General features: G+C 30.6%; 2 protein-coding genes across 3 annotated transcripts; both read right to left on the bottom strand.

The window, feature by feature from the left end:
* Nucleotides 1-263: 263 nt before the first annotated feature.
* On the bottom strand, nt 264-6,720 carry LOC145585605 (Golgi SNAP receptor complex member 1-2). 2 transcript variants are annotated; one of them, XM_081642309.1, is made up of 6 exons: nt 6,290-6,720; nt 3,819-4,015; nt 3,130-3,219; nt 2,978-3,049; nt 644-773; nt 264-538 (listed from the first exon to the last, which is right to left on the bottom strand). In XM_081642309.1, the coding sequence occupies exons 1-6, from the start codon at nt 6,417-6,419 to the stop codon at nt 441-443; spliced, it is 717 nt and encodes a 238-aa protein (XP_081498435.1). In that variant the 5' UTR covers nt 6,420-6,720; the 3' UTR covers nt 264-440. The 2 variants fall into 2 exon arrangements, with proteins under 2 accessions (XP_081498435.1, XP_081498436.1); XM_081642310.1 differs by having other exon boundaries at nt 3,819-4,029; nt 6,290-6,421.
* An 11,257-nt stretch (nt 6,721-17,977) lies between these two features.
* LOC145584424 (protein FAR1-RELATED SEQUENCE 5-like) lies at nt 17,978-25,909 on the bottom strand. Its single transcript, XM_081641266.1, has 5 exons — nt 25,816-25,909; nt 22,624-23,618; nt 20,632-21,427; nt 18,718-19,039; nt 17,978-18,035 (listed from the first exon to the last, which is right to left on the bottom strand). Exons 1-5 carry the CDS (start codon nt 25,907-25,909, stop codon nt 17,978-17,980), a joined length of 2,265 nt encoding a protein of 754 aa, XP_081497392.1.
* Between the last annotated feature and the right edge of the window lie 846 nt (nt 25,910-26,755).

The raw sequence follows: 26,755 nt of genomic DNA, 5'->3' as shown, positions 1-26,755 counted from the left end.
GATAGGCATGTTTAGAATGCTGTAGATATTCGGTTAGTCTGCATGACAGACAAATTGTTATTTAATTGTGTTGATGTATGGAAACTGATTTCTATATACATCCGGGTGTATCTTTATCTTAACATCCAGGTGCATGGTAGCATGCTGGAGTATTAGCAGATTGGAAAGATCATGCCAACCGGATCAAGGACGTACTGACCAAAATTCTTTGTGAAGGTGTTTCCGATGAACCCACAAAATATAAGACAATTAGGGGCAAAAAATAGGGAGAAAGCAAGGGAAAACCCTCTTCTTGATCTTATATATTTCAACTGTAAGTTCATTTGACCTATATATTACCAGCCAGTCACAGAAGCAAAAACACAAAAAATTCTGCAGATGACAATTGACAATAACACATGTATTTTTTTTTTCTTTCCTATTTCCAGAAATGTTTACTGTCATTTTGAGAGCCAATAGATAATAAGGAACAAAGTACAAGCGGCGATGACTGCAGAGAGAATGAGTGTATCTCTGGAGCGCTTCCTTCTTATTGAGCCTGCACAGCATATCAAAGATTAACCCTGTTTTTTTAGATATATTTGAAGTTAATTGAGTTTTTGCTCTAAGCAAACATGAGCAGGAAAGTAAATTGTATTTGTACCAAGTAGACCACGAATGACAGGAAATTTCTCGCTTAAAACCTTCACTTTTCCTCCAACATCGCCAAACAATGCCCTCTGAGAGCCTAAAACTGACCTTGTTGCCTGAGCTTGATTTATTACCTCATCTATCTGCAGTGCATAAACAGGCAATTGATTATTAAAAAAAAAAAAAAAAAAAAAAAAAAGCGTAGACTCAATAATTATACAAAGACATAATCCCATTTTTTTTTTGTGGACCATCCCTATCTCTATCAAAAGTGAAAGGAAATTATTTGCTCCAAGTAGGCCGCTTGCTCCCTCGTTCCAAAGACTCAATTAATGAAAATTACGGATTTGACATATTATAGAGCAATCAGAGTTTGATCAAATTGAGATGATGGGGACTATGAACTTTGTCACAAGGGCAAGAAACAGCTAATGCACTTCATGGCAGATAACAGAGTACGCTTATTAATCAAATTGATAGAGCAGGGACTATAAACATTGTCATGAATTGCTAAAATGAGAACTGAAGGACCAAACTTCTAATTCAAGGCAAGAACAAAAAAGATACATAAAAGAAAATAGGACAGAACTGATAAGAACCTTTAATGTTTACACAAAACATAGATAAACTTTTAAAGTTAGTTTTGGCACTCCATTGATTATTCTGTATGACAAAGAATTAAAAGTTAGATCCATAGTATTGCTGGTCTTCGACTAGATTCTGTCACAAGGACTTTTAGCATAAAAAATTGGACACTCCACCATATATAATAACCAGAAAGGAAAGCATGATTAGGATTCCCAAAAGACACTCCACCATATATAATTTACCAGAGAGGAAAGCATGATTAGGATTCCCAAAACTATTAACTTCCTAATCAGTGCTAAATTCATCATACACCTTCAACCCCAATGTCATTAATATAGCGCACTCCCAATAGTCTCACACAATATCAGTAACTTGGCTTTCATCATGGCAAGTAATAGAGCTAAATCTAAAGCAGAAATTCTTATCACAATATGATCCAAGGTTTACAGTCAGTCCATGAACAAGTTAGCAAATCTGAAAGTTCTTTGGACACTGAACTATATGTAGGTTCAAAAACTCAAATTGAATGATATATAATGTATTTCCCCACTAATCATTATCCAAAAGGATTTTAAAAAGACATTCCTTGAAATCTGTAAGATAACAGTACCCTCCAGCCTCTTCTAACTTGCCAGGGCCCCAATTATCTTGCCTCACAGTGTACATCTAGCAAATGCCTTTAATCCAACAAATTGAGAGATGGCAGTTTGCAGTTCCTAACAGACAGCAATGACAACATAAGTTCATTCCCTCCATATTTACACCTCACAACTTCACTGTTTACTTGATCCAAAATGCCAAATCCTTTCCAAATCCTAGCAATAATTTCGCAAGTTGCAACCTCAATATATTACACAATGAACACAAATGATATGGAGTTTCCAATGTGCCCATGAAATTTTAGGCATGACTCCAAGTTACAAAAATACTCTGGTCAAAATCAACAATGACCAATTTTGATTACTAAACAGCTCACCAAGGAAGTAGACAGATCTTGCATTTAACACGTCATCTTTCATCATTAACTTCCTTGTGCAGAGCCAGTATTTTTTGTAATGAATGTGCAGAAAATTCAAGATTTAATTTCTCTAAGATTTGTAAATCAATGACCTTCCAACCTCTTTTCCATCTGCCTCCCAGTTGCTTAATGTTCTTTGGGTCATAGTTTACCAGCTTCTTAACCTTCTTTTGCTCAACAATCAATATTTTGTAAAATTGATTAGAATACTCATTGAGATGAATCAAACAAGACCCCATATGAATGTTTTTTCTTATATATTGATAATAAAATTTGAAGATAGCTGCAAAATTTTAATATGAAACATCACAAAGAAACAGAGAAGTATTTGGGAAGAGACTTTGAAATTTTGAAGAGACTGCAAGAAATCATAAATGCAAAAGGCTTTTAGAGCTTACAATGAGCCTTTAAAAGTAATCAGCAAATAAAAATATTAAGTTCAGACTCCCTGTGTCATAGGAATATTTTTGGTCAAGTTGATCATTTCCAAATAATATCTTACGAAGTAAATTACAAATTAATAAGACAGGTAAACAGTATCAGTAAGATATAAGCAGGCGAAAAAAAGTCTAGACTTTATTTATTTATTAAAAAAAAAAAAAATACTGCTAAGAATTTCAATGATAAACAGGGGCATAGTATGACTAGTGGCTACTGGCTAGTCTGCCACATACTTTCCACAGTAACTGTTTTATAAAGATTAAAAACAAATGACATTATCCTCAAAATTGAGAGGCTTACATGAGATATACTTCCATGAATTGCACCTCTTTCTCGCAGCAACTGCGCATTAGGAGCCATAGTCCCTGATGCCTGCATGAAGGTAAACATGAGTAATACAATCAATGATGCAAAACCAAGTCATGAACTACGCAATTATCAAGATTGCCCACCTTGTACTCACTAATATCATCTCTCACTGAACTAAGAAGCTCTGCATGTTCCTTCATTGAACTTATATTTCCTTTGATACGCTTGAACTCCTATAAGCATGGAAAAAAAAAAATCATTCAATGAAGCCTATGATAGCTCATAGAACAAGGGACCATAGTACAAGCCTCACCACATAAAAAAAATTTAAATAAATAATAAATAAGATACTGGTGTTGTTTGCATATATTAAAAGAGCCACTACATGAAGCAGAATTAACAAATAAGATTTCAGAATAAAAGATAAATGATCGTTGTTGCCCTATGGCAGACCAGTGATCACATTTATAGAAAATAATAATACTGCACAATGCAAGCAAAGGTGAAGGTACAAGGAAAATGAATAAATCAATCTGCATCCCCTTCCTTTCTCTTCAAATCATCTTATCCAAACACACAATGCTACCGCTACAGGTGTACTATGTAATTACAAATCAGGTGGAAGCCAACTCTAAGGAACAACATTTCAGTTTGTTTTCTTTAATGCAAACATGGATACTTTATAAGCCATGCCTTGTGTGGATCCACATGAAACTAAACAACTTTACCAGTTCAATGTTCACAAAAGCATTCCATGTCAATAACCGATTTTACCTTCATATTAGACAACCAGCCAAAAAATAATTCACTTGTAACAGAAAATAATGAATACCTGGGTAAACTCATGAAGTATGTCCCGGTGTCTTGCCAGTTTTTGAGTTACCGATGTCGTGGGAGCAGCTGATGCAGCACATCTACCCATTGAATCATTTATGTCAACTAGCTTTTCAAGTAAAGACTGGATTTCCATTTCCATAGACTTCCATGACCTGCTGGAGCTCACTGTTGGTGATCCAGTATCCGCATAACCTAATTCCATGACACTATGCTCAGAAAACAGAGGGAACCACCATGAATTCTACATTAGAGTTGAATTTAGAACATGAACAAACAGCATACACCTGTGTACACTCAATCCTGAGTCCTAACATAGTAGAATCACGTTGTTAGAAATAGAAAATTTTTATCCCTTCCCTTCTCCCACCCCCTCTATAAATAAGACATAAGTCCTCTCATAATAGGGTGAATCTTTCACATATAGCCTCTCTAAATTCTGACTTTCAGGGGTGAGGTCTTCAACAGAATTGATACAGAATTGTTGTTTCTTATGAAACACTCATAAATATGTCCCTCTTTCCCCTGCTCCAAATAATCTCTCCACTGTAATGTAAGCCCTTCATCAAGTTTGTCAATTATACTGAATCAGTACATCTGAACATGCTAATGTAGCACCATATACAACAAAGAGAATGCTATACGCACACACACACACAGAGGGAGAGAGAGAGGGGGGGGGGGGGGGGGACGCCAAAACTTTGCATCTCTAGTAAAATCTAACAATTTCCTTGATTTCAAAACCAAGATCATTTATGGCAAAGGAACTTACAGATATTGCAGTACACTAGCCAGTCAAAGTTTTGAACAGATAATAATCATGAAATTTTGCAAGGTTTATGGTGCAAAAACTGATGCACAATTTCACTTTACACTTTCCTCTTTTGGGCCAAGAAAAAAAACATAGCGAGCGAACAACCGGGCTATAGGAAGTGATTAAACGAAAGCCCAAAAAGAGGGTATAAAAATCAAATTTGAGAAACCTTTATAAAGGGGGGCTAGAGAGAGAGAGAGAGAGAGAGTAACCTTAACCAAGGAAATAATAGGATTTGCAAAACACAATTAGTTTAGGAACCCAAAATTAAACAAAATAGTATTTATATTTAAAGTCGTGACATGTCCGCTCAGATTTCCTCCCTCCACTCCGCCCTATCAAACGCCATAAATTCCTCAATCCCAAAAGACTCACGTCACTCTCAATCACCTTCCCTGTTTTCTTAGGTCTTTCCCTACCCCTCACAATCCCATCACTACGAAAAGGTTTGTAGGTTAGGCCCAGTAGAGAATTCCAATGAGTATCTTGAGTAAAAACATGCCTCCCGGAACTGATAGGAACCAAATCCACTAGCATAAATAATCCATCAAGCAAGTTTTGCAATAATTGTTTTTTTTTTTTTTGGGTGGGGGAAGGGAGTGGAGGGAGGGCGGCAGCACAATATTAGTCATGCTGTATAAGGGAGGAAAGCTACACAAAAGATTCAAATTAATTCTAAATGAAGAAGACTATATGGAAATACTTGTAAGAGTGGATCTTGGTTAGTAATTAAACAATTACTATGCTCTTTTTAGCACTTCAATTTGAAAAATATTTTAATTGATGTCATCATTCCACCAAATCAAATACCCCATGTCATGCAATTAAAGTCTAGTAGTGAATCTTTGGCTCTGTGAACAGAAACAAATCTTCATTCCAACCATAAAAGTCACATCCAATCCTTCAGCACCTACCTCACATTGAAATTTCCAACACTTCCAGTTCCAGTATTGTAAGAGCAGTTCAATCATCAATACTTTACTTGTATATATCCTAGTCCACACTCCAAACAACATTATATATCTTTGGTAGTAATACTTCTTAGCTCCTTCTTACTTATATTAAATCAGTCATTCAACAGCAAGATGGCCTTACCCACAACCTTCATACCTTATTCTTATCCCAATGCCATTATCACCTTCAACCTGATACTGGTGGGTTAATGTAGCATTCTCCTTCAACCGCCTTGTACGGCGCCAAAAACAAGACACAAACCACAGGTTCCAATAGTTCACACGGTACCGAAACAAACTAAACACCCATACCAACACACCCACAAATTCTTACCCCAATGCAGAGTGATCCATTCACTAGAAAACTTCCCATTCACCTTAAATCACCACCTTATATAACACAGTCAGAGTTCTATTCTTCTGATCAAAATTCACAGCCCACAAAACTAATTAACCAAATTGGTAACTAAATAATCTCTATCTACACCCAATTGCCCTAATTATAAACAAACAACACCAATTTATACAAAAACAAACTAACTACTCAAAAAAACATGAGCATAAACTAATACAATAATCAAAATTTAGGATCCATAAATTTAACACAATGTAGACCCATTAAAACCCAATTCAAAATTAATCAAATCAAAATGTTAAGAACAACAAATACCCAGAAAAATTAGAATAAAAAAATGAGGTTACCTTGGGTAAAACGAGCACCAAGCTTAGCATAAGAAGAAAGCTTAACATCAAGATCACCTTCAATCTTCCGGGCTTCTTTTCGGAGCTCTTCCCACCCAGATTCCTGCAACTCCATACTCAGATCCGACATCCTACCCACCTGACCCGATTACCACAACCCACCCGACTGAATTTGGGAATTTTGCAACTTTTTTGGGGATAATTTTGATTGTAGAGACACAGTTAGTTAGTTGATTTTGTTGGGTGTTTCTTAATTGATGTCAATGGAGGTTTTTCAGTGGGTTTTTTATTTTATTTTTTTTTTTAAAAAAAAAAAAAGAAATTGATTTTTCCAATTTAAGAGTGTGATCTATTGATCTATGATCAACCTGGGAAAAAATGGAGGAGAGAGAAAAACAGGATCTGAATTCTGAAGTTTACAAGTTCAGTCTTGACTCTTGAGTGTTGTTTGAAATAGGGCTGTTAGCCTGTTACGCCTTTGGGCCTCATGTTTTTCTTTGGTAAGACTGTAGAGTACGAATGTATAAAGCAAACAACATTTACTTTACGGCTATTTCACCGAATGCCACTGAGCACTTTAATAATTCACCAAATGCTATCAAGGTTTTCAAAATTCACCAAATGCCACCCAATTTTTATAAAATTCACCGAGTGCAATTAATGACTAACGGTCGTTAACTCCGTTATTCATTAGGGTTTAATTATGACACATGTGATGATATGATTGATCCATTTATCTTAATTTTATAAAAATTAAAAAAACAAAAAAATTCAAAATTTTCCAAGCCACCTACCCACCATTGCCAAACCCTAGCCCCTCCCCTTATCTTGCCGGAAAACGGCCGACCACCCCCTTAACCAACAAAAATCGGCCGGTCGACCCTTTAGCGCCCATCTGACCCACGCCGACCCCCAAAACCACCCACGCTACCCACCCCGACCCCAAAAACCACCAACACGAGCTTTAATCAAGCACCCTCTCCTTTCCTCCGTCGCCAAAATCGCCCCTCCTCCCTTTCCCCACCCTCGAAATCGATTGTTTCGACGGTGAGAGAAGGGAGGAGGGGCGTTTTTACTGGTGTTTTTTGGGGTCGGGGCAGGCTATGTGGGTGGTTTTTGGGGTGGGGGAAGCTCGCGTTGGTGGTTTATGGGGTCGGGATAGTTTGTGTGGGAGGTTTTGGGGGTCGGCGGTGGGTCAGGTGGGGTGCTAAAGGATCGGCCGACCGATTGTTGGTGGTTAAGGGGGTGGCTGACCGTTTTCTGACGAGATAAGGGGAGGGGCTAGGGTTTGGCGGTGGTGGTGGGTAGGTGGTTGGGAAAATTTTGGGTTTTTTTTTGTTATTTTTTTTTAATTTTTATGAATTAAGATAAATGGTCCAATTATATCTTGACATGTGTCATGATTAAACCCTAATGACTAACGGAGTTAACGGCCGTTAGTCATTAATGGCACTCGGTGAATTTTTAAAAAACTGGGTGGCATTTGGTGAATTCTGAAAAGTCCGATGGCATTTGGTGAATTTTTAAAGTGTTCAGTGGCATTAGATGAAATAGTCATTTACTTTATTATTAGACCATCTCCAATGGTGAGACTCAAGTTTGAGAATTGAAATACAAAATGAGTTGTTTTTAACCTCTAACGGATATCATACCCGCTTCTCAATTTAGCAACTCATGTGAAGTCTAATTTCTCAATGGTGAGACTCTCTAAAGTATACAAATATCACTTTTAATTTATGGTTCACCAAATCCATTTTTTTTTTTAATATCAAATATTAAGATTAAAAAATAAAAAAAAAAGGTAAAACTTAAATAAATTACAAAATCTATCTATTAACTTATACTAAAAGCAAATCTTTTCATAACACTTGTCATTACTTTGTTAAAAATTTTCCCGCCTTTTCTCTTCTTTTTTATTTTTTATTATTTTTTGCAAAATTTTTAAATAAACTATTTATACCTTATGATATTTTCTTTCCACTTTGACAATCATATTCTATATATACCCAAATAAAATATTTCTAAATATCCTTTATATACTTTATATTTTGTAATAATATTTTTAAAAATATTTAACAACCGTGCATTGCACGGGATTTTAATCTAGTATATTAAATATTGACAATGACCACATTTTTTGTCAAATGAGACTCAAAATTGAGTATCTAAACTTAACAACTTTTTTTAGGAGTTGTTAAGTTTAGATACCAACTTATTGGTATACATTGCAAAAAATACTTTTTCCCTCCTAAAAATACTTACTTGAGTCTCACCATTAAAGATGGTCTTAGAACATTTTCAATGGTGAGACTCAATTTTGAATATTATTGAAATACAAAATGAGTTGTTTTTTACCTTCAATGGTGATACCAACCCACTTCTCAATTTAGCAACTCATGTGAAGTCTAATTTCCCAATTCTGAGACTTTAAAGTATACTAATGTCATTTTCAATTTATGGTCTACTAAATCATATTATAAGTTTTTTTTAGAAAAAAAAAAAAAAGAAATTAAAACTTAAATAAATTACAAAACATATTATAATATTGAAAAGGGCCCACACTTTTTGTCAAATGAGACTCAAAGTTGAGTATCTAAACTTAGCAACTTTTTTTTGGAGTTGTTAAGTTTAGATACCAACTTATTGGTATCCTTTGCAAAAAATACTCTCTCTCTCTTAAATAAACTCACTCAAGTCTCACCATTGGAGAAGGTCTTATATGTAAATATTGTTTGACTATATTTTATTAGTGAAACGAAAAATATTGTGTAGAACGGACTCATGTGAGTCCGTTCTACTTACCGGCCCGCGCGCGGCCCGTCTTTTAATAGTTCGGCCCGCGCGCGGCCCGACTATTAATTATCAATCATTTTTTGATTTTTTTTTAAAAAAAAAAAAACGCTTCCAACGTTCCGCCTTTCTCCTCCTTCTTCTTCCCCACGTTTTCTGCAGTTACACTCCATTACACTCCATTACTCTCAACTTAACTACATTTTCCCTAAAATTTCGCATCACTTCTTCATTTTCTAGCTTATATTTGCATAAACCCTAATTTCCGTCTTCCTCACCTACATTAATGGCTGGCCTTCCTCCTACTGATGATTCTCCTTTAAAAGTTTATATGAAACGAACTAAACGATCATCAAAACAGCCTCCGAAGATAGTTGAAATGCCAGAAAGGTAATAAATTTGTTAGTTATTATTTGCTCATTCGTTTTTTATGAAAACAATTGTCAGTAATTTTTTTTTTTTTATTCTTGTTCTTGTTTTGTAGGGATGATTCACAGCATTCTAAGAAGCGTGGTCCTAAACAAGGTTCTAAAAGAAGTCGATCTGTGAGGTGTGATATTCGAAATAAATTCTTTTAAATTCGGAAAAATATTGTTTTGTATATTCAGATGCACGCCAGGTGTTCGATGAAATGTAAATTGTTGTTTTTACTTTGAATATTCTTGTGTAGGATTTTGTTATTTTTGATGTAATTACATTAGTTGTAATTTTGATTATTTTGAGGATTGACTATTATATAGTCAGGAATTATATTATTTATATCAGAAATAAGCATTTTATTATATTATCTTTAATTGTATTATTTTATTTTGCTAATAGTATATGTTTTTCAGTATTTAGATGTTTTTCATCAGAAATTAAGTTGTTGTTGTCTGTATTCAAATTTATCTTACTCAGGAATTAGCATATCAGGAATTAGATTTTATAGATCAGGTATTATGATATATTATTCAGAAATAAAATTAACACGGCCAGGTTTAAGATAAAATTAGTCAGGAAATAGATTATAATAGTCAGGAGTTGTTATACAAATAAAATTTGCAGTAATTAAATATTTGACAATTTATTATACCCAGGAATTACATTATGTTAGTCAGGAATTAGATAGTTTTTGTCAGAAAATAGATATGGATAGTCAGTTTAAAAATAATAATATTTAGATACATTATAACTCGTCAGGTTTTAGATAATATTTGTCAGAATATAGATAATAATATTCAGGAATAATAATTTCAATATTTAAATAGAGTAATTAAATTTTTACAATTTATAACATTATTCAGTAATTAGCATATATTAGTCAGGAATTAGATAATTATTAACAGAAAATAGATATGGATTGTCAGTTTTAGGATAAAAATATTCATATGTATTATAACTTAGTCAGTTTTAAGATAATACTAGTCAGAATATAGATAATAATAGTCAGGAATAATAATATCAATATTTAAATAGAGTAATTAAATGTTTTAATATTTATAACATTAGTCAGGAATTAGATAGTTCTTGTCAGTAAATAGATATGAATAGTCAGTTTACAAATAATAATATTCACATCTATTATAACTCAGTCAGGTTTAAGATAATATTAGTCAGAAAATAGATAATTATTCTCAGGAATTGTAATATTAGTATTTATATAGAGTAATTAAATGTTTTAAAATTTATAACACTCAGGAATTAACATATATTAGTCAGGAATTAGATAGTTATTGTCAGAAAATAGATATGGATAGTCAGTTTTAGGATAATAATATTCACATAATAATAGTCAGTCAGATTTAAGATAATATTAGTCAGGAAATAGATAATTAGAGTCAGGAATTATAATATCAGCATTACATACAGTAATTATATATTTTAAATTTTATAATAGTCAGGAATTAAATGTTTTAAAAGATAATTATGCTAAGAAAATAACATAATTTTTTTCAGGAATATGTGTGTCTTATTCATGTTTTTTATTTTTCAGTGCTCTTACTGAAGATGATATTTCAGACCTTGAAATTGGTGCTAAATCTGGTCCTGGTTATCTTTGTACAATTATGGAAGATTTTAGTGATGAGCAAAAGAAGGATGTTATAGACATTGGTTTTGGTGGATTGCTTCAAATGAATTTGCAGGACAATATCAGTCATCAGTTGTACAACTATATAGTAACTCATTTTAATCCTCATGCTAGAAATCTTATTGTTGGTAAAAAGGAACATGCAATTCATATTGATAGTTCTGATATTGCTGATGTGTTGGGTATTCCTTTTACTGATATACCTGTGAAAGAGATTTCTAAAATGAAGAAATCAATCAATCCTGATGAATATTTGAAGATAGAGTGGAGGAGGTTCTTGGGTTTGGATTTAGAGGATGACTCTGAACAGGGAAATGAATCTGAAGCACAGAATCAAAAGAAGAGGAAAACAGAAGAAAAAGCTGTTCAGGGTAGGAAGAAGAAGAAGACATATGTCAATATTATTACTTATAAGATGATGTTTGAGAGATATAGAGATGGTGGTGCTGATTTTAAAAAGCTATTTGTTATGTTTGCTGTGTCTACATTTTTGGCTCCAATTGCTGATAAGTCTCCTAATTTTAATATCATCAAGTCTTTAGAAGATGTGCGTTTCATTAAGGCTTTCAACTGGGCTGGTTATGTTATGGACTTCTTATGTGCGTCAATAACAGATTTTCAAGCCTTTGTTTTGAAAAAAAAGCAAGGGAAGGAGTTGAAGACAAAATCTAAACAAGTAAATGGCTGTCTAGTTGCTTTTGTAATTGCATTTTTACAAAAGTTTGAGTTTGGGACAACTTTACATCGCAAGCCGTTTATTTCGAATTGGACCTGTGAAACTTTGAACCAGAGGATTAAGTCTGTTGCTGAAAATATGGATTATGGTACTGTGAGACTGTACCCTGCTGCTTCACCAAAACAATATGCTGGCAAATCTGAACAGGCTCTTCTTAAAACTTTAAGGCTTGACAGTATTGAGTTTAAGATTGAAGACAGTGATGAAGATGAATATTTGGATCAAAATAAGGAAAAAAAGAAGGAAGATCAGGTTGTACAATCAACTAGTTTTGAATTGAAGGATATAGATGACAAAGCTAGATATGTAATGTACAAGATTCCCAAAGAGTTTCCTACTGATGCTGAAATTGATAATATGGATATCGATGTAAGTTTAAACTGCCATCTTTTATTACATTTTTAGATTTTTTATTATTTGCTCTCTTTAATTAGAAATTAGAATACTTATATCATGAATAATAAACTGTTATCAGACTATTCAACATTAATAATTTCAGTTAGAAAGTAGAATACTTTTATCAGGAATAATAAATTGTTAGTCAAGAATATGGTAACTTTTGTCAGGAAATTAAATTAATATATTAAAGTTGTTGATTTGATAATGTATAATTATTGTCAGGATTTAACATTATATTATCAGGAATTATGTACTTTGTATCAGAAATTAGCATTTTCTGATATTTTATTTTGATTATAGTATATGTTTTTTAGGATTTAAATTCTTTTCATCAGAAATTAAGTTGTATTTGTCAGCAATAAGAAACTATTAGTCAGTAATAACAAACTATCAGTCAGGAATATTGTAAATTTGGTCAGGAAATGAAATTAATATATTAAGTTCATTGTTGATTTATTTACTTTGTTGTAATTTGGAAATACATTATTATTGCCAGGATTTTCTACCACATACTATCAGGAATTATATATACTTTCTATCAGAAATTAGCATCATCTAATATTATAATTAAATTTATTGATTTATTTTGATTAGTATCAGTTTGCCAGGATTTAATTTCCTTTCATCAGAAATTAAGTTGTTTGTCAAAAATAAAAAACTATAGTCAGGAATAACATAAACTCCTCTAAGAAATTAGATTACTATTATCAGCAGTAAGAATTATGTTATTTTTTTACATTTTACTAATAAGAAACTATTAGTCAGGAATAACAATTATGTTCCTTTTATACATTTTACTTATTTATTTTTTATTTTATTTGTTGATTAGCCTGTGAAGAAGAAAATGATGAAATTCGGTCGAGATTTGAAGATTGTATCAGAGAATCAAATAGACTTTGCTATTGATTTGAAGGATGAAGCAAAATCATATTCACAAGAATCTCAATCTCAAGGAGAGGATGATTACTATTCAAATCCTGAATTTTTAGCAAAAATTGATGCAATAGTTGAAGCTGCAATGCAGACTAAAACTTTAGCTACTGATTTGGATCAGTTTGATAAAACAAAACTTAAATCTGATGCAATTGTAAGTTTGATTATATTTATTATCATTTTTTTATACTTAGTAAAATCATATTAGATATATATCTGATATTATTCTTTATTTTGTATAGGTGAATGATGTTATTTCTGATCTTGGTTTGCAAGAAGATCTAATTGAAGATGCAGAGCAGAATTTAGAGGATGCAAACCAAGGAATTATGGAGCCAGAAAAAGAAGCAGAAGATCTTGGTTTGAATAATGTTCAAGGAAGTGATGTTGAAATCACAATCACAGAACCCGAATTAGCTGAAGGCACAACACCATCAGAAAAAGAGGTGCATTCAGTTAGTAATGAAGGTCTATTTAGTTCCACATCACCTCCAAGAACACCAAAGAAAGCCAAAGGACTCAATGAATTTTATACATCTGCTATGAATGAGAATCAGGCTAGGCTTGTGCAAGAAGGGAGGAGTTTTATCAAGGGAGATACTTCTTTGCCTAAATTTAATTTAATTACTCCTACTCCTCCTACTTCTCAAGATACACCAGTATCCCAAGAAGAAAATGCACAAGTTACTGAAAAAGAAGAAGTTCAAGAAACTTCTGAAAAAGAAAATGATAAAAACAAAGAAGATGACAGCACATCTAAGGTGTAATATTTGTATTTTAACTCAATAATTTATTTTAATAGTTATTGTATTTAACTAACATATTTTATATAAATAAATGTGTTTATTATTCTATATTATTGTATTTATTTTTATTTGTATTATTCATATGCTTTCAGGTTTTTTCTAAATCTGATGATGTTATTCAGTCTAAAGCTACAGAGGAACTTGCTTTAGCTATTTATCAAGGTCATCAGGTAATGGTTTATGTCAAAAATTATATATTTTTTTAAGGAATACTGATTGAATTAGAATAAGATTGAGTAAGTCAGGAATAAGATTGTCTTTTTCAGGAATTAAATTACTTATATCAGGAATTACATTGTTTATGTTAGGAATTTGATTGAGTTAGTCAGGAATAAACTTGTTGTATTCAGGAATTATGTTGAGTTAATCAGAAATTAAATTGAGTTCATCAGGAATAAACTAGTCACTATTATTGTGGTAGTCAGGAATTAAATTGTGTTAGTCAGGAATACTGATTGAATTAGAATAAGATTGAGTAAGTCAGGAATAAAATTGTCTTTTTCAGGAATTAAATTACTTATATCAGGAATTACATTGTTTATGTTAGGAATTTGATTGAGTTAGTCAGGAATAAACTTGTTGTATTCAGGAATTATGTTGAGTTAATCAGAAATTAAATTGAGTTCATCAGGAATAAACTAGTCACTATTATTGTGGTAGTCAGGAATAAACTTGTCATAGTCACTATTATTGTGGTAGTCAGGAATTAAATTGTGTTAGTCAGGAATAAACTTGTGGAAGTCAGGAATTAGATTGTATTATTCAGGAATAAACTAACCTTGGTCAGGAATTAACTTGTCATTGTCAGGAAATAGTTTTTGTTAGTCAGGAATAAACTTGTCATAGTCACTATTATTGTGGTAGTCAGGAATTAAATTGTGTTAGTCAGGAATAAACTTGTGGAAGTCAGGAATTAGATTGTATTATTCAGGAATAAACTAACCTTGGTCAGGAATTAACTTGTCATTGTCAGGAAATAGTTTTTGTTAAACTTGTCATAGTCAAGAAATTAAATTACTTTTATTATGATTTATATTATGTAATATAGATTATTATTGTCATGGTTTAGAAGACTTTTGTTTGATATATATATATTTTTTTCTTGTAGGAAGAACAACCTCAGCCTAGGGATGCATGTGCTGTTTTAGAATTGCTGAGGAATAAAACTGTTGCTGTTGAATCTATTCCTATTCCCATTGTTTCTATACCTTTGGACTCTCCTACTGTTGCTACTGGTGACATTATTCAGATAGATAAAACTCCTGCTCCTCCTAGTATTGATGATACATACATTGATTTAATTGATGTTGATAGAATTCATGAAATAAAGGAAAGGCAGGAGGAGAGATTGGTAGCAGCAGCTGGTGGTTTAGATTGGGTTCTACCACCTATTCACAAGATTCCAATTCAGATGAAAGACAAGATTGTGTGTAGGAATTTGCAAGAAAACAAGCCATTGTATCTAAAAAGATTGACTGAACATGAATTATACATGTGTGATTACTTGTTTTTTATGCACTATTTTGAGGAGCTTGAGTTAGATCCTACTGGTGAGGATGAGGGAGTTAAGAGGCGTAACGACAGTCTTTACGTAAAGGATACAGGTACTGTTATCTGTCAGTTTCCCACTGAAGATCCTGGACAGAGTGATCTTATTTTGGTAAAGGAGGAGTTCTGTTCCCTTCGTCCGTCTGAGTGGGTTAATTCTGCTATTCATGATACTTGGGCTACTGTGCTCAACATTGAAGAGTGTAAAATAGCTGACAGAGGAGTTTTTCAGTATAAAAGATTTGTTTTTCAAACTGAAGTTGCTGTAAGTTTTTTTTCCTTTCTTTACTTCATTCAGAAACCAATTTTTATTTATAATATTCTGTATTTAATATAATTTTTTGTTTTGTAGAATGTTACCTGGAGGTACTTAGAAAAAAGGGCAGTTTACAGAAAAGAAGTTGCTAACATAAAGGAAAAGGAGGCAATTTTGAAAACTTTGAAAAACCCAGTGGAGTATAATAAGTTTAAAGAGAAATTGTTAAAAATGGAGATGGATTGTACATTGAATATGCATAGAGGTGAGGACATTTATGACTGCATTAGCAACTGGGTTAGGCGTTTTCCTTCATTCAACATAGCCGAAGCCGATTTGGTAAATTTTTAACTTTATTTCTTCTTTATATATTGTATATTCAGGAATAAGCTAAACCTAGTATGATTCAAGCTTTTATTAGTCAGATTTTATATTATTTTAAGTCAGGAATTATATTACTATAATCAGGAAACAATTTATTTATGTTAGTAATTAAACTGTGTTAGTAAGGAAAAAATATTATATAGTTAGGAATTAAATTGTTTTAGTCAGGAATAATATTGTTTTAGCCAGGAATAAAACTGTTTTAGTCAGGAAAAAAATTTTGTTAGTCAGTTATAAAATTTTGTAAGTCAGGAATATAAATGTTTTACTCAGATAATATGATCTTTTAACCTGTTATTTGGTTCTTTTATTCAGTTAACAAATGTATTACTTATTGTGAAAATTATGTTTTATTTATTTTGCAGCTATTCTTTCCCATCGCGTTCGATAATCATCATACTCTGCTGGTTTTCAATTTCATTGATGGTATTGGTCCAAGAATAGATTGGATAAATAACAGGACTGATATTGATCGAGATAGATTAAATGGAATAGACAGAGTGCTGGTAAGCTAATTTTAAATTAAATTTGTGAAAATTATATTTTTAGATGCTTTTAAATTTTATAATTTATATATTTATAATTACATATTAGAGCTGTTGGTATCTTTCTGAAAAAGCATGAACATCGACATGGTGACATAAACTTGGAAGAATTGGATTGGCATGAACCTAACTTTACATGGCAAACAAGCCATGAAAATGAGGATTGTGGCCTTTTTACATTAATGTGTATGAAAAAGTACAATGGTGTATCTGGAGGTCTTGTCGATTTGAAATATGTAAGTATTTTTTCTCCTTTGTTTTTGGATTTATAACTACTGTTTTTTAGTGTTCTTATATTGTTTTTTATATAAATTTATAGAAGCAAAATCGGAAGATATATAGATGCCAACTTGCTTATCAAATGGCTACAAGAGAAGAGAATATTTTGCGGAAGAAATTGTGGAATGATTGCATTGAGTTTTCAATTAACAAGCTTAAAATTTGGAAAGCTCAACCTGCAAGAAAGAAGCTAGAGGCCAAATATCAAAAAGAAAAGGAAGCCATTGAAAGGGAAAAAGAGAGGCAGTGGAAGTTGATGCAAAAACAAAAAGAAAAAGATGAAAAAGAGAAGCAGCAATTGGAAATTGATCAACAACTTCAGAAAAATGAAGAGGAAGAGGAAGAGGAAGAGGAAGATTAGATTTTTTTTTTTTTTAAACAATTAATCATACATGTACATATTTTTTTTTTTTTTTTTTTTTTTTTGTAGTTAGGCATTATTTTTCTTTTGTATAGATACTTATATATGTATATATTTTCTATTAAATCCGTTTTCTGTTAATCATACATCTATATATTAGTCATATATTAAACTACTTGTGTCAGAAATTTCAAATTTTAATTTTAAAAATTTTAAATATCAAACTTAAAATGAATAAAATGTTTGTCATAAATTAAATTACTCTTCTCAGAAATTACTTGATTTATTTTAGCAATAAATTTCTTTTGGTTAAGAATAAAATTTTGTTGGTCAGGAATAAATTTGAGTCAGTCAGCAATAAACTTCATTTAGACAGGAATTAAGTTGAGTTACTCAGGAATAAACTTGAGTTAATCAGAATTTAGTTTTTTTAAATCAGGAATAGAGTTGAGTCTGTCAGGAATAGAGTTGAGTCTGTCAGGAATAAACTAATTGTGTTAGCCAGTAATACAATTAGTTTACTTAAGAATAATATTCTAGAAGTCAAGAATTAAGTCAGGAATTAAATTTCGATTATCAGAAATTAAAATGTAATAGTCAGTAATAAAATTGAGTTATCACAAATTAAATCAGGCATGAAACTGTGTAAATCAGGATTAAAATTAGTTTAGTCAGGAATAAAATTAGATTTTTAAAGTCAGGGATAAACTTCAGTTACTCAGCAATAAGATTTTTAAAGTCAGTAATAAAGTAAGGTTAGTCAGGCATAACATTTATCTGATCAGAAAATAAAATAATTTTTTTCAGAAGTAAAATCAAACCTCAAAATGGCAAAATATAGTATTGTTTAGACAAGAATAAACTTGAATTAGTCAGGAATAAACTTAAGTTAATCAGGATTAAGATTTTTTTAATCAGGAATAGAGTTGAGTCAGTCAGGAATAAACTTGACTTAGTCAGGAATAAGATGTTTATAATCAGGAATTAAAATGAGTTAGTCTGTGATACAATTAGTTTATTTAAGAATAAGATTCTAGAAGTCAAGAACTAACTCAGGAATTAAAACTCGTTTATCAGAAATTAAAATGTAATAGTCAGTAATAAAATTGAGTTATCAAAAATTAAATCAGGCATGAATTGTGTAAATCAGGATTAAAATTAGTTTAATCAGGAGTAATCAAACCCCAAAATGGCAAAATATAGTATTGTTTACAATTATCTTGAATAATAAAATAAAAAATTTGAAGATTGACTTTATGATAGGAGAAGGCAGCAATAGGGATAAATTAAATGAGTTGTGGATTAGGAGTTATTGTTCCAAACTCATTTGGATCTCTTGTTGCTGTTCTACTTCTTTCAAAATGTCCTCTAATTCTTTTGTTCTTCTTTGGCCTTCCCTTTGTTTTTGGTCGTTTTGGATCTTTAACTGTATTTCTTCTTTCTTCTTCTTCATCAAGTTCACGAATTTTTTCTTCATTTGTTTGGAACACTTGCCTTACAAATTTGTACATTTGTTCCAAAGCATCATCACATATTTTTGATGCTTCTTCATTCCCTTGGCATACTGTCACAAGGTTGTAAAAATTCTTTGTTATTGATTGCCTCCAAGGAGTGTTTATTAATGAATAATCTGTGGTTGAATTTCCTAATAAAAAAAAAAAAAAAAAGATTACTACATTTTTGTTAGTAATAAGAATAATAATATTATAATATCAGAAATATAATTATTTATATTATGAAAATAAAAGTCAGCAACGAGCTATGTGATAATATTTTTATTTTCTGTTTCAGCCATAAATTTTCTGACAAAATTGATATTATTCCTGATAAATTTTAATTGTCAGTAGAAATGTCAAATTATTGCAAAAAGTCTTACAAAACAGAATAAAGTAATTTATTGCCTCATTGAAAATTCATTATAATGTAGAAAAAGTCATTTATTGCATCATTAAAAAGTCATTCTAATTTGACTAAGTTAATAAATTTTTCTGTTAAATTACAGATTAATTATTACTGTTCATACATAACTCTTTTCTGTTTAAAGGCTGTTCTAAATTAAGTTTTTTCTATTAAAAGAGTTATATTATAACAATCTCTATTGTGTTCTATAAAAGGTGCATTCTTGTAAAAATAACTTATATTTTTCTTCATCTAATCTATCATCAAAATAATGGTTGATTTCTACGCAAATAAGGAGAAGTGTACAATTATTGTTAAACCAATTGATCGCATTAGTATGGTAAATATATTACATTAACTTTTAAATTTATAAATTTGTTTTTTGTTTTAGTAAAGATTAAATGATATCAAAATTGTTTTTTTTTTTCTTTCAGGGTCTTCCTGATGATTGGAAATTTTTTCTTCTGAAATTCAAGAACTTTGTTAGAGTCTTTGCTGGGAAGAATGGCAGAGAAGATAGACATTGGGAAGTAAGAGTCTTAAGCATACCAGAAAATACAGGTTGTGGTGGTATGTTGATTGATCGTGAATGGGAAAACTTTGTAGCTGCAAACAACATAGTTGTTGGAGACAGACTTGATGTTTATCATGATCATTATAACATTTATATTAGAATTTTTAATGCTGATGGTACTGAAAGGCTTCCTAATGAAGGAGGAAGTGGTACCAATGTATAAGTTTTAAATATTTATATCATTTTGTGTAAAATAAATCTGATTTTATATCAGAAATAATAATAATAAATGTATTAGATATTATAATATTTTGTTCATGAATAATAATATTATAATATGTTGTTCAATGTTAATTATGTTCAGGAATTAGATTGTTTTTTTCATTTATTAGAGTTGTTTTGTCAGGAATTAAATTATGTTTGTCAGGTATTTAAAATTTTTGACTACATGGGAATTAGATTGTTTCTGGAATAAAAATTTTTCAATCAGAAATTAGTTATTATAAATTAGAAAGGATCAGGAATAAGGTATATTTTTTCAGTTTTAAGATTTCTTTGGTCAGGAATTGAAATATGTATGTCAGGTATTTTAAATTTTATTCAGGAATTAATCTGAATATATCAGGAATTAAATTGTATGTTTCAGGAATAAACTTGTTTCAATCAGTAATATTATTATCTTTTTCATGTATTATACATTAAGAAAATCTATGTCAGCAAATTATTTATGACAGTAGTTAAAATGTTTATCTCAGGAATAAAGATATTTTTTTTATACTAAATAAACATGAAATTAATTTTAAAATAACAAAGTATGTACGTACCTAATTCACTGCCATCCCAAATGTTTGATTTAGCAAGCTTGGTCCAACGTTTCAGAATGTATCTCTCTGGTATAGCATGTATGATGTACATTTGCATTATCTTGATAATGTGAAAGCACAGCAATCCAGTCTCTGTGAAGCACATACAAGAACACATAAACTCATTGTTTTGAGTGTAATATATGACTTGATAGGTGTGCATATAATCTTCATCAAGAGAAACATCAAAGAATTTGACATATTGCATTGAAGTGGCTTTTTCTCTTGCATATGCTCCAAGACTTGTTTCAAATTCCAGCCTAAAATCCTTGTATATGTTTAGAGTATAAACTTCAGCTGCATGTTTTAATATCTTTGTTGTTGTTCTTGGTCTCTCAGTAGTACATCTGAAGTTGTCACTCTTTTCAGTGCTTCTCCATCTTTTCACAGTAGCCTCAAAAATATGAAAGAACTCCAAAAGCTTTGTGGTTTTGTTGGCCTTAAATGAAATTGCTCTGTTTGTTACTTCTACCCTTTGAGATGAAAGAATTCCAGCTGAGAAAATATCCTTGCTCAATGCTGTGCACCATTTATCTCGTAGACCATATAACCTATCAAACCATTCTTTTTTCTCTAGCCCATGTTTTTGAACCATCTTGTGCCAACAATCTTCAAAGTCAGATTCAGAATCACATCCACTTAAGCATTTGTGAAACATATTTTTGAATTCAGGATTTGTTTTTAGAGTACCAAAGTGTGAGACAAAATTCTTTTGCAAATGCCATAGACATAGCCTATGTCTTGAGTTTGGATAAACCTGCAACAAAATTAAAATTACTGTAGTCAGTAATATGACTATTATAATCAGAAATTAGAAACATTTAGTCAGAAATTACATAAATTATGTAAGATATTAGTATATTTTTCTCAGGCATAACAGAGTTAGAAATTAGCAATTTGATTATTTGTATAATCAGGAATTAAAACTATTTTGTCAGGAATTACATACTTTTCCTCAGGAATTAGATAAAATAGGTAAAACAATGTAATAATAATAAAAAGGAATATATTTAAAAATTATCTTTTTTTTTTTAATATTTTTTCTTTGTCTATAAAAGTATTATTTACTCATACATTTTGCATGTTTTTGTACTTTGGTATATTCTCTCTCCTACAACAAACTTTTTTTGCAATATTCCTCAAAAATGGAAAACAATTCTCAGTCTTCTACTTCATCAAACGATCCTCAATATTTGTCAAATATGCAAAACAATTCTCAGTCTTCTACCTCAACAAACGATCCAGAAGAAAATGCAATTGATAACTTTGAAAAAAAGTTAAATGAACTGTTGGATAGAAGAGATAGAATGAAGAATGGATTGATGAAACTCTATGAAAAGGTTGAAAAGAATGAAATCGAAGAACTAAGCAAGAGAAAGAGAGCACAAGAGATATGGCAGGAAACCCAGAACAAAAAGCAGAAAGAAGAAGATCAACACAAGAAGGAAGAGAAAGAACAAAAAGAAGATCAAAAGAAAAAACAAGGTTAATATCTGAGGAAGAACATAAAGAAGATTAAGATTTTAGGGTTTTTTTTCTTTATTTTTATTTTCTGTTAATTTATAGTCACAATCAATATCATTAAAATATATGGAAAATATGATATTCTATTTTGTTTATGTTTCTGTATTTCCTGTTTTTATTATCAAAAGATTTATTTAGTAATGGTTTAAAATGATGTGGTTTTGTTGGTTTTTATTCATATATTGATTATTTTTTTTAGTATTAATAATTTTTCGTCAGGAATTATATTATTTTAGTCAAGAATTAAATATTTTTAATCAGGAATTATATTACATTAAATTATGAACATGAAATATATATTATTAGTCAAGAATTAAACAGATATTTATCAGGAATTATATAATTTCTGTCAAGTATTGATCTGTTTTTATCAGTTATTAAGTTTATTCTAATCCAGGAACAATATATTATGAAGAATAAAATTCTTACCTCTGGTATGGCGTTACTCATTGCAAGATCCTGATCAGTGAAGATTGATTTTGGTTCGATTCCACACATCGACTTTTTGAAAATTTTAAGAAGCCAAACAAATGTGTCAGTCTTTTCGTCACTTATGAATGCACATCCAAACATTGTTGTTCTCCAGTGACAGTTTATACCAACAAATGGTGCACATATCAACCCATATTTGTTTGTTCTGTATGTTGTGTCAAAGATTAAAACATCACCATAGGCTTTGAAATCTTCAAGCATTTGAGAATCTCGCCAAAAATAGCTCACGACATTGTTTTCTTCTCCAAATTTCAGTCTATAAAAGAATGAAGGATCATTATCTGCTCTCTCTTGAAGGGTATCCAATACATTTTGCATGTCTCCACCTTCAACCATACTCATTTTCACCCTTGATACATAGTTTAGGTGATCTCTCTTAGTATGACCTACACATTCTTCTCCTCCAGCTTCATTGGTGATATAATTGTAAGCATCCATTGGTTTGATACCACTTTCAACCATGCTTTCAATTAGTTCACCCATTGGTGCTGATATTTGCCTTTCTGATCTTAGATGATTACGTTGAACTGCTATAACCAATTCATGATTATGTTCCAACTCATGTGTAACAGCTTCGAAATTTCCTTCTTTGGTTTTCTTAAAACGAATATGAGCTTTGCAACCAGTTCTTGTCTCATTTACCTCCCTATCTTTTCTCTTTTTTTCATCAGTTTTACCCAATATGGGTATTTCCACTGAATGTTGTTCAGCTGCCATCTTCATTTTACCCTTTGTATGCCCTTCTTTAGAACACCTAAAATAAAACTCATACAATTGATCATTATTATCTCTTCTCTTTGTTGATTTTCTGACACTGAAACCAACAGTCCTTGAATGAGCTTTGTATAAAACAAATCCCTCATTGTAGTCTGATACAGTATAACCTGCTAGACATTTACTTATGTTTTCATCCTTCTCATATTTGTAATAATCTGCAAGAAAAGTATATATGAAACATATCATAATTTATTTCTGTCAGGAAATAAAATATTATACACAGTAAATAAATGTTCTTTAAATTTATGATACTTAAGTATTATCATGTCGTCAGGAATTACATTATTTAAATCAGGAATTATTAAATACTAGTCAGGAAATAAAATATCTCAGTCAGGATTATGTTTACATTTAATCAGGAAATAGATAATATAAGTCAGAAATAATAATATTTGTATCTGATTATAATATGTTGTTGATTATTTTTTCAGGAATTAGATTATTTATGTCACTTATTAGTTTTGTTTTGTCAGGAATTAAATTTTGTATGTCAGGTATTAAAATATTATGATATCAGAAATTAGATTATATATCAGGAATAAAATTGTTTCAATCAGAAATAAGATTACGTTTGTCAGCTTTAAGATTTCTTTGGTCAGGAAATAAAATATGTACGTCAGGAATTAATTTGAATATATCAGAAATTAAATTGTATGCTTCAGGAATAAACTTGTTTCAATCAGGAATAATATTAATTTAATTTCAGTAACAAAAATAGTCAAAATATCAAAATAATGTTCGAATCAGAAATTAGATTATAATATTCAGGAATAAAGTTATATTAGTCAGGAAAATAGATAATAATTACTGAGGACATAAATGATATGGTCAGGTTTAAGATAAATATAGTCAGGAAATTAGAATTTAATAACTCATGACCTTCCCTCTTCTCTTTTCAAAAAACATGTAAAATCATTTACCAGACATAAAATTAATTGAATAAAAATGAAATGAATTTACTAGAAAAGAGGTTAATTATAAATGAAAAGACATAATTGAAAAGGTATGACTCTCCCTCTTCCAAAACACTGCATCTATTCACATTCTTAACATTATATATAAGTAACCATATTGTTAACAAACTGTATTCAGAAAAACAAAAACAAAAATTCGTATAAACTGCTTCAGTTAGAAATTTTAATTAATCTCATAAGAATTTAACTACTGCTATTACAAAAGGTATATTTTTTTCGTATTATGATTATACCTTTGTTACTGTTGTTTTATTGAGTTTTGTTATGATTTATGTTTTCATTTTGTTTTGTTTAGATGGCTAATCAAATCCCACACCCAATTGACGCCTTAGAAGATGCACATCCAGCAATGGCTGTTGAAGAAATACTTTGCATGCATATTTTCCCTAGGTGCACATTCAAAGCCCAGGCAATGATTAACTGTACATGTAGATATTATAATGAATTATGGTATTATAAATATTGGATACCAGAAACAATAAGAAGAAATCATAATTCAAATGAATGGTGGGTTGCATATGACATTATGAGGCATAAGGGTTATGGGTTTCATAATGGCATGGTGCAAGACTGGGCTGAATTTCTGAATGGATTACGTTTTGTTTTTGCTGAAGAAGATGCCAGCAAATTAAAGAGAAAAAGAGAAGAGGCAAATCATCCATGCAGAGAGGCAAAAAGAATTAAAATTGAGGAAGATTATCTTTGTAGTTTATTTTCAATGTTTTGTACTTTATCATAATTAAATAACATTTCAGTAATATATAATTTGGAAATTTAGTTTATGTATTTTATTATTTGAAATTTAGTTTATGTATTTTATTTTTGGAAATTTGGTTGATGTTATTTTATTTTTGGAAATTTGGTTGATGTTATTTTCTTTTTTGTTTTAGTTGATGATATCAGTAGCTTATACTCAGGAATTAGCATATCTTAAACAGGAATTAAATTCAGAAATAAAATTAACTCAGTCAGGTTTAAGATAAAATTAGTCAGGAAATAGATAATAATAGTCAGTAATTAAATGTTTGAAAATTTATTAAACCAAGGAATTACATTATGTTAGTCAGGAATTAAATAGTTCTTGTCAGGAATTACATGATGTTAGTCAGGAATTAGATATGTATAGTCAGTTTAAAAATAATAATATTTTGATACATTATAACTCGTCAGGTTTAATATAATATTAGTCAGAAAATAGATAATAATATTCAGGAATAATAATAATAATAGAGTAATTACATCATGTTAGTCAGGAATTAGATAGTTCTTGTCAGAAAAAAGATATGTATAGTCAGTTTTAGGATAATAATATTCTCATGTATTATAACTTAGTTAGGTTTAAGATAATATTAGTCAGAAAATAGAATTATCTGTATACCTATTATACTTGCAGTATCTTCATCTCTTTCTGCATCATCTCTTTCTTCATTTATATTTTCTTCTAGAATAACATTATCTGCTGCATTCATCATTAATGTTAGTATATTTGAATTTCAATCTGAAATTATCAAAAATAGTTTTGCATGCAAATCATAAGTTGAAATTGAATTCGATCGAATACTATAGTAAACTGAGTATCTGAAAATAAATTAGGCTTGATTTCAAATTATAAGTCGAAATTAACTACGATCTGAAATTCGATTGGCATTAATTGGTAATAATAAGTAGAAATTAACTCCAATTTAAATATGATCTGATATTAAATTGAAATTTAATACGATCTGAAATTCAATTTGGCTTGCATGCGAATTATAAGTCGAAATTCATATTTCAAAATCGGTATAATACAATCTGAAATCATGCGAATTATAAATCGAAATCAATATTATATGAAATTTGAAATTACATGCAAAGAAAATTATGAATTAGATTGTACCTTTTTCAGCAGTAATTGAGCTGCAAATTGATTCTATAGGTGAATCAGAATCTCCTTCAATCATCATCCTATTGTTTGATTTCTCCATGTTTTTCTGGAATTTGCAGATTTGAATTATATGAATTTTGCAGATTTGAATTTTATGAAATTTTGGGAAAATGAAGTGGTTGAATTTCAATGAATGACGACGCTCGAAATTTTATGAAAAAGATTAAAATGATGAAAACGACAAAATTAAGACAATTTATAAAATGGCGCGCGGGCTTTGGTCGGGTTGGTCAGGCCCGCGCCTTTTTAATTAATGAGCCCGGACTCACGTGAGTCCGGTCTCACGCAAAACGTTCTGTTAATGAAATATCTTTTCTTGTAAAAAATAATGCTTTATTATTTCTTGATCAATATCTTTGTTTATGAAAGTAACAATTAGAATTTCACGTAAAGA

This window comes from Chenopodium album, chromosome 16, assembly GCF_948465745.1.
Source record: "Chenopodium album chromosome 16, dcCheAlbu1.1, whole genome shotgun sequence".
Classification (NCBI taxonomy): Eukaryota; Viridiplantae; Streptophyta; class Magnoliopsida; order Caryophyllales; family Amaranthaceae; genus Chenopodium; species Chenopodium album.
Note: the sequence above shows the minus strand (reverse complement) of the source record. Positions and strands in the feature narration are given on the sequence as shown.

Bases quoted from the DNA above. Each gene is read 5' to 3' on its own strand.
- LOC145585605 (XM_081642309.1), bottom strand. From the start codon at position 6,419: ATGTCGGATCTGAGTATGGAGTTGCAGGAATCTGGGTGGGAAGAGCTC. The intron at 3,220-3,818 runs GTATTCATTATT...CCATGCTTATAG, and splicing joins TACTTCATGAGTTTACCCAG to GAGTTCAAGCGTATCAAAGG. The intron at 774-2,977 runs GTAAGCCTCTCA...TATGCACTGCAG, and splicing joins TTCATGGAAGTATATCTCAT to ATAGATGAGGTAATAAATCA.
- LOC145584424 (XM_081641266.1), bottom strand. From the start codon at position 25,909: ATGATGAATGCAGCAGATAATGTTATTCTAGAAGAAAATATAAATGAA. The intron at 19,040-20,631 runs GTACGTACATAC...TTTTTTTATTAG, and splicing joins TTGGGATGGCAGTGAATTAG to GAAATTCAACCACAGATTAT. The intron at 18,036-18,717 runs GTTTGGAACAAT...TGATTTACACAG, and splicing joins GCAACAAGAGATCCAAATGA to TTTCATGCCTGATTTAATTT.